The sequence below is a fragment of the Zea mays genome, chromosome 2 (assembly GCF_902167145.1).
Source record: "Zea mays cultivar B73 chromosome 2, Zm-B73-REFERENCE-NAM-5.0, whole genome shotgun sequence".
NCBI classification, from domain to species: domain Eukaryota; kingdom Viridiplantae; phylum Streptophyta; class Magnoliopsida; order Poales; family Poaceae; genus Zea; species Zea mays.
In genome coordinates this window covers 226017010-226029499 of record NC_050097.1, presented here as the reverse complement: position 1 = coordinate 226029499, position 12490 = coordinate 226017010, and the positions used below count along the sequence as shown (strand labels likewise).

The following is a 12490-nucleotide window of genomic DNA, read 5'->3' as shown; positions in this document are numbered from 1 at the left end:
CCAGCAGACTTTACTACAGCAGCAAAGTACTTATATGAGCTCATCAGACGGACACTTCTGCCGAGGATGGGATACAGGGAGGCTACCACTCATATTCAGCTTTGGCTCCTTGGTGCCCTGGTCTCCCACTCTGAGTTTGACGTTGTGGACTTCCTGATTTGTGAGATCGAGGACACCGTTCTGGATGGGATTCGTGCTCGTCGGCAGTTGCCTTATGCTCACTACTTGTGCCACATCTTTGCGCAGCTGATTCAGCCCCCTCGATTTCAGAGCACCCTTGAGGCCTCTCGCCTTGTTTTTGGATCCTATCGTCCTGCGCCTGAGATTCCTGTGCCAGCTTCTTCTTCTGTGTTTGACTCTCAGGCCGAGGATGCAGCTCTTCGACAGTTTGCCACTCAGGGTACATCAGCTGATGATGATGATGATGATGATGATTTTGGGGTTCCTCCTCCGCGTCCGCCTCCTATGCCTCCACGCTCACATGATCATGAGGCTGGGAGTTCTCGTGCTGCCCCTGCTCCTCCTCCGGCTATGGACCCTGCTCTTGCAACGATTCTGGCCAACCTGGCAGCCGAGCAGGCCCGGTTATCTGAGACGATGCTCTCGATGTTTCAGAGCATGCAGGACAGGCAGGATGCTCTTCAGCAGCAGCTACTTCAGGATCGGGCTGAGAGTAGGGCATTCATGGCTCTTATGCTTCAGCATTCTGGTATCTCAGCACCTCCAGTTCAGTCTGCTCCACCTCCTCCGCTTCACGCTCCAGTGGTGCCATCGATTTTGTCAGGACCCCCTGTTGGTACCTCTCCGCTCCGGCCGGTCACTTTGGCGTTCACCTCTCCGGTTCTCAGCTCTGTCTGTCCGCAGCCGCCAGTGCCACCAGCATCTGCTGTTACCACTACCGCTGTGGCAGTATCTGTGACCGCTTCTGTTCCGGTAGCTCCTGCAGCGTGGCCTCAGTCCGAGTCAGTACCAGCTCCAGCTTCTACCGCAGATCCTAGATCCGAGACTGACTCTGACCCTCCGTCGGCGTTCGCTTTGCTACCTCGACCACGACCGGATGCGCCCCCGCCGCCTCCTCCTGCTTTAGATGTTTAGGTTCAGGTCTCTTTTGGTGTTTGACGCCAAAGGGGGAGAGATATGAGTTGTGAGAGCTAGGGGGAGTTAGAGAGTTAGTAGAGAGTCAGAGTCATTTTGATGTAATATATGTGCTTGCTACTCTCCGTACTAGCTTGATGTTTTTGGCTCACAAACTCGTCATATACTCTCATTGCGTATGATTGACTGTGTGTATTATGTTTTCACCTTATATTTTATCACCAGTCTTCTAGCTCTTGTTTCATTAATTTAACTTCACTTTTATATGAACAAGAATCTTATGATGTGTATGCGCTCACTCTTATTATTATGGTACACATTCTTTCTGTCAAAGATTGCTGAGTATAACTAACCATTCTTTCTATTGACAGAATCTTCAAAACAAACTACTCTCACAAAACTTGTAGGGTTGTCATCAATCACCAAAAAGGGGGAGATTGAAAGCATCTAGGCCCCTGGTTGGTTTTAGTGATTAATGACAACGTAATATTATATGTGACTAACGTGTGTTTTGCAGAGACAAATGGTAAGTTAGGTCGCATGACAGGTAGAAGTACTACAACGGTGAAAACAATCCCGGTAATAAGAACTCGAAGCGACGGCTAAAACGACGGAACAAAAGGTGAAGGTCTACGGAGTCCGAGTGTCAAGGAGATGTGGACACTCGCGATTTAGTTAGGTCTTTTATTCTCTTTTAGCCGTACTATAAAGAGGGGTTGTCGATGAGTAGTTTGACCAAGAGAGTTCTAGTGTAGTGTTGGTACACAATCACACTCATATACAGTGCTAGGTGTCACTCTAGAACTCACACACAAGTTAGAGCGAAAACCGATTTGAAAATCAGCTGAAAAACAAGAGTTAGTGTTTCTGGCCTTGGGGCACCGGACTGTCCGGTGTGCACCGGACTGTCCGGTGCACCCTCTACCAGGTGGGGCCAGGCTGGTCCACGGCAGAGTGTTTTCCCTTCGTAGAAACCCGAGAGCGCAGCGTTCAGAGTTGAATTTTAGTGGCACACCGGACACCGCACCGGACTGTCCGGTGTGCACCGGACAGTGGACTGTTCACTGTCCGGTGCGCCATGAGTCCAACGGCCGTTGGAAACGACCGTTGGCGCACCGGTGGCGCACCGTTGGCGCACCGGACTGTCCGGTGCGCCATCGCGCAGTAAATTGCCTGTAACGGCTAGTTGGTGGGTGAGGGCTATTTATACCCCCTCCACCCACCATATTCAATGTCTTGCACTCCACATTTATTCCAGCATATTGCTAGAGCATTGCAAGCACCAAAAGCCTAGTGAGGAGATTAGAGAATCATAATCCGCGCTTGTTCCTCATTAGCGCTAGTAAGAGCCACCTAGAGCACACACCACTTGCATTAGGCTTCTCTTGGTCAAGCGAAAGTCTACGGCTTGTTACTCTTGGTGATCGGCATCACCTAGACGGCTTGGTGGCGTTGGGAGCTCGGTGATCACCGTGAAGATCTTGTTGGTGACCCGACTCAAGTTTGTAAGCGGTCTCGAGGGATCCACCGTGCTGGAGTGGCAAAGGATCATCTCGTAGTGAGCACTTGGTTCTTGCGAGGACCAAGGGGGGAGCGATACCCTTGCGCGGGTGCTCCAACGAGGACTAGTGGAGAGTGCCGACTCTTCGATACCTCGGGAAAAATTGGAGGAGTCTTCTAAACTTTGCTTTACATTCCGCACTTAATTCAAGCACTTTACATTGTGTATTTGTTTAGCAAGTATTTGAAGCATTGTCTTAGCTTTGTTACATTTCTAGTATTATATTCTTAGTGCTAGTTGTTGGGGTGAAGTTGGGCTCTTGTTTAGCTCTTGCTTAGGTTTTAATTAGTGTTGATTTTTAGAAAAGCCCAATTCACCCCCCTCTTGGGCATCGTGATCCTTTCAGTGGTTATGTTAATTTTTAGCACTCATTAACCGTGAGAGTTTCAACTCCGGGTTAAACCTTTCAGTTGTCCGTCTCTTCGTCAGCCGTATGCGAGACTCTTCTCCTTCCGCGCTTCTCCTTCAGCTTCCCTTCCGCGATGATAAAAGGGAGAATGCCTGTCACTTAGCACATGAGAGCAGAACCTTCAGAATCATAGTCCAGCCGCAAGTGTGGGTGTTTCTATCTCGTAACTCTGCGCGCACAGAGAAGCGAGAGGGCAGGTGCCTCCGAAGCCCTTGCCGTTCGAGACCTTGCACGGGGGATCGACAATTAGGTTTTTAGGGAGCGTCTACGCGACTGCCCAAAATATCTTCTTCTTCCTGGCGACATGACAAGAGAAGCTGGACAAGGATCTGGATCCTCAGAGCGTATGAGAGGTATGATCAATTTATCTCCTTACTGTTTTGCGTTCTGCAGATTATATATGTTCATATATTCATCTCTGCTGTTTCATATGTAGTCATGAATTTATCTCATCTGTTCTCACATATTATAATATATTATATATGTTTGCTTTAATTTTACAGTCATGTTGTTTATGTTGCTATCTGTTTATTTTCAGTTGTTCCATCATAATACATGTACTATGTTTATATGCTTATTATATTTATATGATTCATATGCTTTATGTTTTCATGATCCATATTGTTATGGATATATTTGAGATCACGATTTTTATGATTAATTATCTTTTATATGTCATCATCATAATGTTAATTTATGGAATTAAAATGATATGGAAAATGCCTATAATTCTAACAATATCCACTTTAGTTTTAAATTTATTTTTTATGAGAAGAGAAATATGGTTGATGTGGCATCGCAACGCACATGTATTGTATTAATATGTATGTATAGTAATCTTGTATGGTGTACATAATAACTGGCAAGATGACCTTGAGATGATCCATAGCTTTAAGCTACAAAATGTTTGGAACGAACATCGTTTTTCTGTGCTTTAATGTATGGGTCATTTTCTTTATATATCATTTGTTAATTTATATTTGTAATGTTTACATATTAAACAAGTTGGCCTCTATTTGTGTCTCCATTCTGAGTTCCATGGAAATCTCTATGAACTAAACATGTGCTCCCTGACATATTCACTCTTGATGTAGCTCATTTGCTTTGGCCCATAGGAAGGTGTAGGTCCCAACAATCACCATAACCGTCCCGACGAGGCTGCACATTCATAAGAAAGAACAACGCAGACAATCAACCGTGACATAATGCCATAAAATATGACCCTTTTTTTGTGGGTGTGCGCGCTTACTCAAACAGGAGAACAGATCATAGAGAAGGGAATAGCTACAAAAAAGACAAATGACCTTCCGATTGTGATGTTGTCACCGATGAAGATAGAGCCCAGCACAACAGTGAACACCACAGACAATGGGCTGAACATTGCAGGGTATGATGGGCCTTTCCTAGATACAGCCCACGAGTTGAGGCTGTATTTTAGTGCCGTTGCAAATGCCCCCTGCACCCAATATGTTGCTATGTCAGAATTGTCAATCATCTCGAAACGATAATTGTTTGCAAGGCAAACTATCGTCAGTGCATATTGTCAAAAAAAAAATAAAAAAACTTGTTGCAAAAAACATGTATAGATAAATTACAGAGTAGACGATGGTCACAAGGTTTATATCCCATCCTATCTTCCAGGCATTCTTGTCCCTCCGAAGTATGACTCCAGCAAGTGCTGTCTGAAACCCTCCAACCAAGCAGGTAGCCATGGACGACCAATATTTGTACGGATATACGTTGAGAACCTTCGCCTGCAACCACATATGAATACACAAAAAAAAATTACATTATGATTCACAAAACAGAACACATTGTGAGCTAGTTAAAATGTCTTGAAAATTAAACATGGCAACAATGACGCCACCAAAATAAGCACCGTTACGTTACCTGAATCAGGTACCAGCAAGCAAGCATGAAGCTGCTGCCTGCCAACAAGATTGTTCCACGTAGCCGATGATGGCTTGCAGCATCCACGGCGACGTCGTGCTCTTCGTTGTGATGGTGAAGAATATGGTTGCTCCATAGATGCAGGACCTTTCCCCTGTATAGGCTGATGATCATCGTGCCCCCGACGGACACCAGAACTCCTGCAATCTTGAGCGATCCTGACGTGCTCATGATTCGCAATGCCTCCATCCTAATACAAGAATTGAGTATATAATGCATTTTCCATGGAATCCAGAGTGAGCAGGAGTTGTTATAAGAGCTATCAAGATAAGAGGTGAATATTTTTTGTAGAAATAGAGAAGTTATACCTGAAAGCAAAGGAGAGAATGAAGGTTGTCAGTGGAATTAAGTTGAGGAATATAATGGCGTATGACGCCGTTGTGTCCTGAAGGCCGTAGTAGTACATGCTCATTGGTACGGCGTATCTGCAGGACAGTTTGGCAGCACAAGTACACACAAGTCATGTACAAATTGATATGCCTCTCAAGACTTTAAGCTTTCAGTACCAAAAACTTTCTGAAACATGACCGTCACATCCAATGTATGTATGTGTTGGGCACCAAAATGAGCGGACGGTCCGGCCCTTGGGCCCGGACGGTCCGCGTGTCCCGAGATTAGTTTAACTCGGATATTTATCCTTATCTCGTGCGTGGTTATCCATCTAATCACGTGAGAGTTTATTGGCTATTTTTTAGGAAAAGGTCCAGACCTCATCCCCTATAAATATAAAGGGGTACGGTCGATTGAGAACCCGAACACATTCCAATCGAACCAATTACTTTACCTACTTTTTCTGCCCTAAGAGTGGATGTAGCATAGTTCTAGTTGTAGTCTTCCACATATCCACTTCCACCCCTATTCGACTCTACGTTATCTAGATCCGTCTTGGGTGGCCTGCCGATCCCAAGACGACCCTAGGATCTCACCCCTCCCAGGGGGCAAGATCTAGTTGTCCATCCAAGACCTCTTCCTCGAATTGATCTCTTAATTCCTAGGCGACTCCACGTCGTCTGGGGACACCCCGGGTGACCTGTCGACCCGGAGCACCTTAAGATCTTTTCCCCCCAAAGGATGAGATCTAGATTCCAGCAAGGAGGAGGAAGACGACCCTGTCGCCAGGTCGCGGATCGTCCGGCCCTAGGGCGCGGACCGTCCGGCCGTCAGGCAGGGAACCCGAGCTCCTGCACCAGGTCGCGGACCGTCCGCGCCTGACCAGAGAGCACCCTAGCCTCGTGCCAGGTCGCGGACCGTCCGGCCCTGTGCCGCGGACCGTCCGCGCCTGACCAGAGAGCACCGCCACCGGTTCTTGTTGAGTGATTGGCGCCCGAAAAAGGCACCAACATACTTTTTGGCGACTCCGCTGGGGAAGAAGTTGCAGATCTACAAAATCAGGCTTACATGGCTGATTCTAAAGATCTCAACGGTGCTTCTCCAAACAGCAACAAAAGGCTGACTAATTTATCGGCCATTGAGCATAAAAGATTAGAAGATGACATGAAGAAAATAGACGAGGAGGCCCACCGACAAAAGGATCAGGTGCTCAAGGAGGCGGATAAGTGGTACCTCTCGCACTTCAGGGTAGACTGCCACCAGAAGACCGTCCAAGAAAGGGAGATAAACGCGGAGTATATGTTAGCCGTGCTGCAACAGCTCCCCACGATAGGTGATGGCAGGTCAGCCGATGATATTCCATCTATTAAAATTTCTTTTGATAATCGGATTAAAAGTATTACGGAGGATATAGAGAGGATGGCACATGCATTAGGAAAAACTCACATGCCTGATTTTTTATCACATAAATTAGGCGCTGAAACAATTGCGCCAAATACATCGACGACAAATGGGTTTTCCCAGCCATATTCTGGTGTGCCGATGGACTCATATCCAGAACGACCGTCACCACCATCTTCGCTAAATGGTGAGTCAACCCTAAGCACGGCCGGACCGTCCGCACACAATCGCGGACCGTCCGGCACCCTACGCCGGACAGTCCGGAGTTACACAGAGCCCACCGCAAGGGTCACAGGTGTTGCCTGACGTGACCGGACAGTCCGAGGATAGTACCGGACAGTCCGATCCACCCGCAGACCATCCGACTGTGCAGGTCGGACCGTCCGGAGCACCAGAAGTCACCTGCGATCCGTCTAGTGTGGAAGGCCAGCGTACATATAACCGGCCACCCAAGCCCCAAGAACCAAAAAAGTCACATGTCCCTGAGCTTGTTTGGCCCACTAAGGCCAAACCTTCTGTTCGCTCTCACCCGCACTCGACACAAAAGAAAAAGGTTAAGTTCACATTTAATATTACTAAGTGTGATAAAATATTTGATGAGTTGCTTAACATGGTAATATTAAACTATCACATATAATTCCTCCGGTTGAAGAATTAAAAGGGCGTATATATTGTAAATGGCATGACTCCTTTCTTCATAACACCAATGATTGTGCTGTCTTTCGTCGGCAAATACAATCAGCTATAAACGAAGGCCGGTTGAGGTTTCAAAAGGAGGTGAGGATTAACAGGCCACCTGTCCCTGCCACCACATTAGAGCCGACAAGCAAAAAAGTCATAGCTTGGCCCTGTGCGGCCGATAAAAGCAAAGATAAAAATATCGTCATTGGTGATCCCCGTACACCAAATATGTCACGCATAATGGTTACTCGGAAGACTCTGGACAAAAGAAAGACCGGAGGCACCGGGGGGCAAGCACGATCGGACACCCGATCATGGTCACCTGTCCTGCGTACGCCAGACGATCCGGGTACTAAGGCTGAACAGTCCGAGACAGTAGCGGACGGTCCGGCTATAATGGTCGGACAGTCCGCAGACAGTCAGAAGCAGCAACCTCAGACCACCGGACCACAAGGTTCCAAAACAAGTGTTAGGAAACAAAATACTATTAAGACGTCTGGACGACTCAGTAGAGTCGGCCCTACTTTTGGTCAGTTGCTTGCCAAATATACGAAGAAAGCCGTTCCACACAACCGGCCAATAAAGCAGACAAAGTCAAAAGGGCGGTCTGTGCGAAAGCAAAAGCAGACTAAACGGACCCAAAAGGTAGCACAACCAAGATCGCCTTGTCATCCTCCTCCAGGGATAGCATGGTGCGTCCCGTTCTATCCATCGACGATGTGTTGTCCTGCTCATGTGTGGGGTGGTACGGCGATGAATTCGTATTATTGGCCCAATCCGTTTGCTTATTTGGGCCGGGGGGCACCACAAGTTTTTGCCTATTGACAGGTTGATCAGGTAGACATGGCCGAAGAGGATGCGATCCGAAACGGCCTCTGTGCATTAAAGTTCCATCAATTATTTATATTATCTGATCGCAAGAGCCGATGACTTGCATCGAGCTGAGTCCTTACATCGGAAACAAAAGCTCATGAGGTCAATTATTTCCGAAGTTTTCACTGATGCTTTTGGTTCGCCAAGCTCCACCAAAAGGCAGGGGGGCATATGTTGGGCACCAAAATGAGCGGACGGTCCGGCCCTTGGGCCCGGACGGTCCGCGTGTCCCGAGATTAGATTAACTCGGATATTTATCTTTATCTCGTGCGTGGTTATCCATCTAATCATGTGGGAGTTTGTTGGCTATCTTTTAGGAAAAGGTCCAGACCTCCTCCCCTATAAATATAAAGGGGTACGGCCGATTGAGAACCCCCGAACACATTCCAATCGAACCAATTACTTTACCTACCTTTTCTGCCCTAGGAGTAGATGTAGCATAGTTCTAGTTGTAGTCTTCCACCCCTATTCGACTCTACGTCGTCTAGATCCGTCTTGGGTGGCCTGCCGATCCCAAGACGACCCTAGGATCTCACCCCTCCCGGGGGGCAAGATCTAGTTGTCCATCCAAGACCTCTTCCTCGAATTGATCTCTTAATTCCTAGGCGACTCCACGTCGTCTGGGGACACCCCGGGTGACCTGTCGACCCGGAGCACCTTAAGATCTTTTCCCCCAGGGGACGAGATCTAGATTCCAGCAAGGAGGAGGAAGACGACCCTGTCGCCAGGTCGCAGACCGTCCGGCCCTAGGGCGCGGACCGTCCGGCCGTCAGGCAGGGAACCCGAGCTCCTACACCAGGTCGCGGACCGTCCGCGCCTGACCAGAGAGCACCCTAGCCTAGTGCCAGGTCGTGGACCGTCCGGCCCTGTGCCGCGGACCGTCCGCGCCTGACCAGAGAGCACCGCCGCCGGTTCTTGTTGAGTGATTGGCGCCCGAAAAAGGCACCAACAGTATGCCTCAATGATATTTTTCTAGTGCAGTAGCTCTTTTTATGTTATTGTCACAACCAATCGGATAAGCGCCCGGTACGGTGTGATTACTCAAAAAAAAAGTAAACATCGATTACGAGACGTAATTATGCAAAAACAATGCTAGCTTATTTACCCGACAAACGCATTGAGGAAGATCCATCCGGCGGCGTGCCAATCCATCTCTTTCCACTTCCCCCTACAGATAGAAGGGTTCTGGACCAAAATAAGAGTATGTAGAGATATCTGTTTGGAACTATGAAATTCAGTTTATTGTATTTTGCAATGGCAAACAGAAAAGATTTCTCCCAATTTCATTATGGCACTACATCATTCAATATATCCAATGTTGTTCTCTACATCACTGCCGGGCCTCCATGATTTCAGAAAAAAAAGGCTTCAGCGAAAATTACCTAACATCGTCAGAGATGATATTGATGTACCTAAAATCGTCAGAGATGATGTACGTATAAATATATTGATCATCTAGGTATTTCCTTTCTGTTCTTTTCTTATGAACCATGATCAAAACTAACACAGAATGTGAATGTGTATATATATCAGTTATCAGAGATGGAAAGTGTATCTGGTTTAGTTTGCGCAGGATGATGGACATCGGCAGGGGATAGGGATTGACGACAACCAACCGACTGACGTGCCGAAAAACCAGACGCACCTCTCTTGGAGGAGCGCGACGGGGAGGATGATGGCGGCGCCGAAGAGGCTGCGGTAGGTGAGAAGTGCCAAGACGAACATGCCGCCGTCGATGGCCACCTTGGAAAGCAGCACCATACCCGTGTTGGACAGCTGCACCAACAACATCGCGGCAGGCGCCTTCCACGCCGCCATCTCCGCGTCTTTCTCCTCCACCTTCCTCGTCACTTGAGCCGCCGCGGTAACGACGCCTGCCTCTTCGTCCATCCTCAACAACGAGGGCTGACGTACTGGCCGCCTCCAATCGATCGATCTGCTATAGACTGTACGCTCTCCAGCAGTATCTCTCCGCCGGCGGCGGTCCAGTCCGCCCACGTACGAGCAGCTCACTGTGCACCATCAGGCCGCCGGTCGACTATACGGCGCCGCCATTGCAGAACGTATATGATGATAGATGTTATTATATAACGCGCGCGATTTCGTGCGTCTGGGCCGGGGGCGACGTGTGCGTTTGGGTTCTGCAATGAAACGCACCCTTCTCTTCTTGGGGGTTTCTATAGGTTACATCGCGCGCGTTGCGTTGCGAGGCCACTTTACTTTGGCCCTCCGAAAAAATAAAACAAGAATTAGCACATGCAGGAGCAGGACAGACGATTGTTTGGCACGATTAAAAAAAAGAATCCTAAACGAATTAGCGGCCTCTAGATGATTTCACACGATTGTTCGTATTTTTCTGAAACTATTATCCAGGGATGCATATCTACCACGAGGAGGCCACATTCAACCAACCCCGAGACTAGGCTCGATCCAGTGTTTTTTATTTTGACTATACCACCCACTCTATCCGCTGTTATTTATCATAAAGCTTTAGTACATAGTCTTTACTATTAGTTTATAGCTACATCGCTTTATTTCATACTCTTATTTTCAATCATTCGAAAAAAATCATCAATCGCATAATTAAAAATACTAGCAAAAAAAATACTAGCAAAGTGTCCGTGCGGTTTCTATTTATGATTGAGTATAGAATATAAAACACAAAGACATGTATATTTTGTTGGTTTTTCAAATGAACGACCATGTTTCAAATTCTCATTTTTGCATAATTTTAGCTTTTTTACCAACTAAATGTGGTGGGACATGACCACGATGGAAACCGTGAAAACTAGTGCTTTATATAGTATAGGTACAAAATTACATAATTCAAACAAAGTAAATAAAATACAAAAATTAAAATTACATAGTTCGTAAAAAAATAAAACTCATTTTCCTCCTCCATCTCTTCCTCATTTTCTTCATCATCTAGCCTTGCTTGTTTGGTCATTTTTTAGTAAACCTATGGACCCTATTTATATCATTATTTATATCGATGATTGACTAATTTAGTAACTTGGTGAAGTGTTCGTATAATTTTGATTGATTCATCTTATTGTTGGCCTTGTAGAGATTGTTCACCATAATCTTCTTCTCGGCTGGAGACTAAATGCTACTTGTTGCTCACCCCTTACCTTTATGTTGTGCTCTTGCTCCATCACAGCCCATAAAGCGTATGGATTCGACACTTTTCAAAATTGTGGAGCTATAATCGACCTTCATATTGAGATGAGATCATTTGCTCGCATTGCTGGAGTCATTGTCAAAGTGTCACGTGCACCACTTGGGTGATGATGAAGAGCAAACCACATGTGCTCTAGCTTGAGGTTCGTTTCATCTTTCTGCTTCTTCTGATCAGAGCGACAGCCAGGTGGAGGATACATTTGAACTAGGTATGACTGACATAAATTGTATTGAGATATAGTTGCCTCTTGTTTACATTGATTTCACTTTTGAGGTGATTAAAATCAACTATGTTCTCGTGAACCTTTTTTTAATATTTGGTCAGATCATTCAGGAGATGAACTATTTGCAAAATTTTATGCTGCACTTGATGAAATCAATTTCTTTAAGACATCACCTGCTGGAGCTGAAGATCCTGGCCTACTTTCAAAAGCAACACAATACTTTGATGATGCATTACTGGTAAAATGATCTCTCTCCCTTTTTCTGTTTTTTCTCTTAGGGAACTATTAGTTGGTCAGCATCTATTTCTCTATTTTCTTGGGCTGGTTGTTCTTGACATATTTGCACAATTAATAATTGTGGATCTTTTTTTCCTGTTTAGGCGATGCAGAAGTTGGGAAAGAAAAGGGCAAGCTTAGTAGACATTGCAGAGTCCTTTAAATCAAGAGGTATGTGGTCTGCATCCAATGCCTATCTAAACTCTGTACATTTTTATGTGTTGTTCTGTTACTCAGAAAATTAAAATGTTGGTGTCATGGGGCTGAGGAAAAAACACAAGATTTATGAAAATGTACCACCACCACCACCAAGAGTCGACGTCTACCACCAAGAGTCTTCCCCAATGAAAATGTTGCCCGTCAACGTCTACCACCACCACCACCAAGAGTCGACGTTGACGGGCAACAGCGTCGCCACCGCCGGCGAGAAGCTGGGCGTGGAGCGGTTCGAGCTGTCGCTGATCTACATCTCGCTGTCACGGAAGGAGAAGGACGACGATTTCCTTGCGA

At 46.4% G+C, this 12490-nt stretch overlaps 2 protein-coding genes across 3 annotated transcripts; one reads left to right on the top strand and one right to left on the bottom strand.

The window, feature by feature from the left end:
• Nucleotides 1-3877: 3877 nt before the first annotated feature.
• On the bottom strand, nt 3878-10435 carry LOC100216612 (WAT1-related protein). 2 transcript variants are annotated; one of them, XM_008669098.4, is made up of 7 exons: nt 9946-10435; nt 9406-9468; nt 5324-5440; nt 4956-5205; nt 4661-4819; nt 4370-4521; nt 3878-4223 (listed from the first exon to the last, which is right to left on the bottom strand). In XM_008669098.4, exons 1-7 carry the CDS (start codon nt 10188-10190, stop codon nt 4145-4147), a joined length of 1065 nt encoding a protein of 354 aa, XP_008667320.1. In that variant the 5' UTR covers nt 10191-10435; the 3' UTR covers nt 3878-4144. The 2 variants fall into 2 exon arrangements, with proteins under 2 accessions (XP_008667320.1, NP_001136497.1); NM_001143025.1 differs by having other exon boundaries at nt 4023-4521.
• A 637-nt stretch (nt 10436-11072) lies between these two features.
• Nucleotides 11073-12225, top strand: LOC103649361 (uncharacterized). Its single transcript, XM_008673649.1, has 4 exons — nt 11073-11109; nt 11624-11689; nt 11806-11942; nt 12085-12225. Exons 1-4 carry the CDS (start codon nt 11073-11075, stop codon nt 12223-12225), a joined length of 381 nt encoding a protein of 126 aa, XP_008671871.1.
• Nucleotides 12226-12490: the final 265 nt, after the last annotated feature.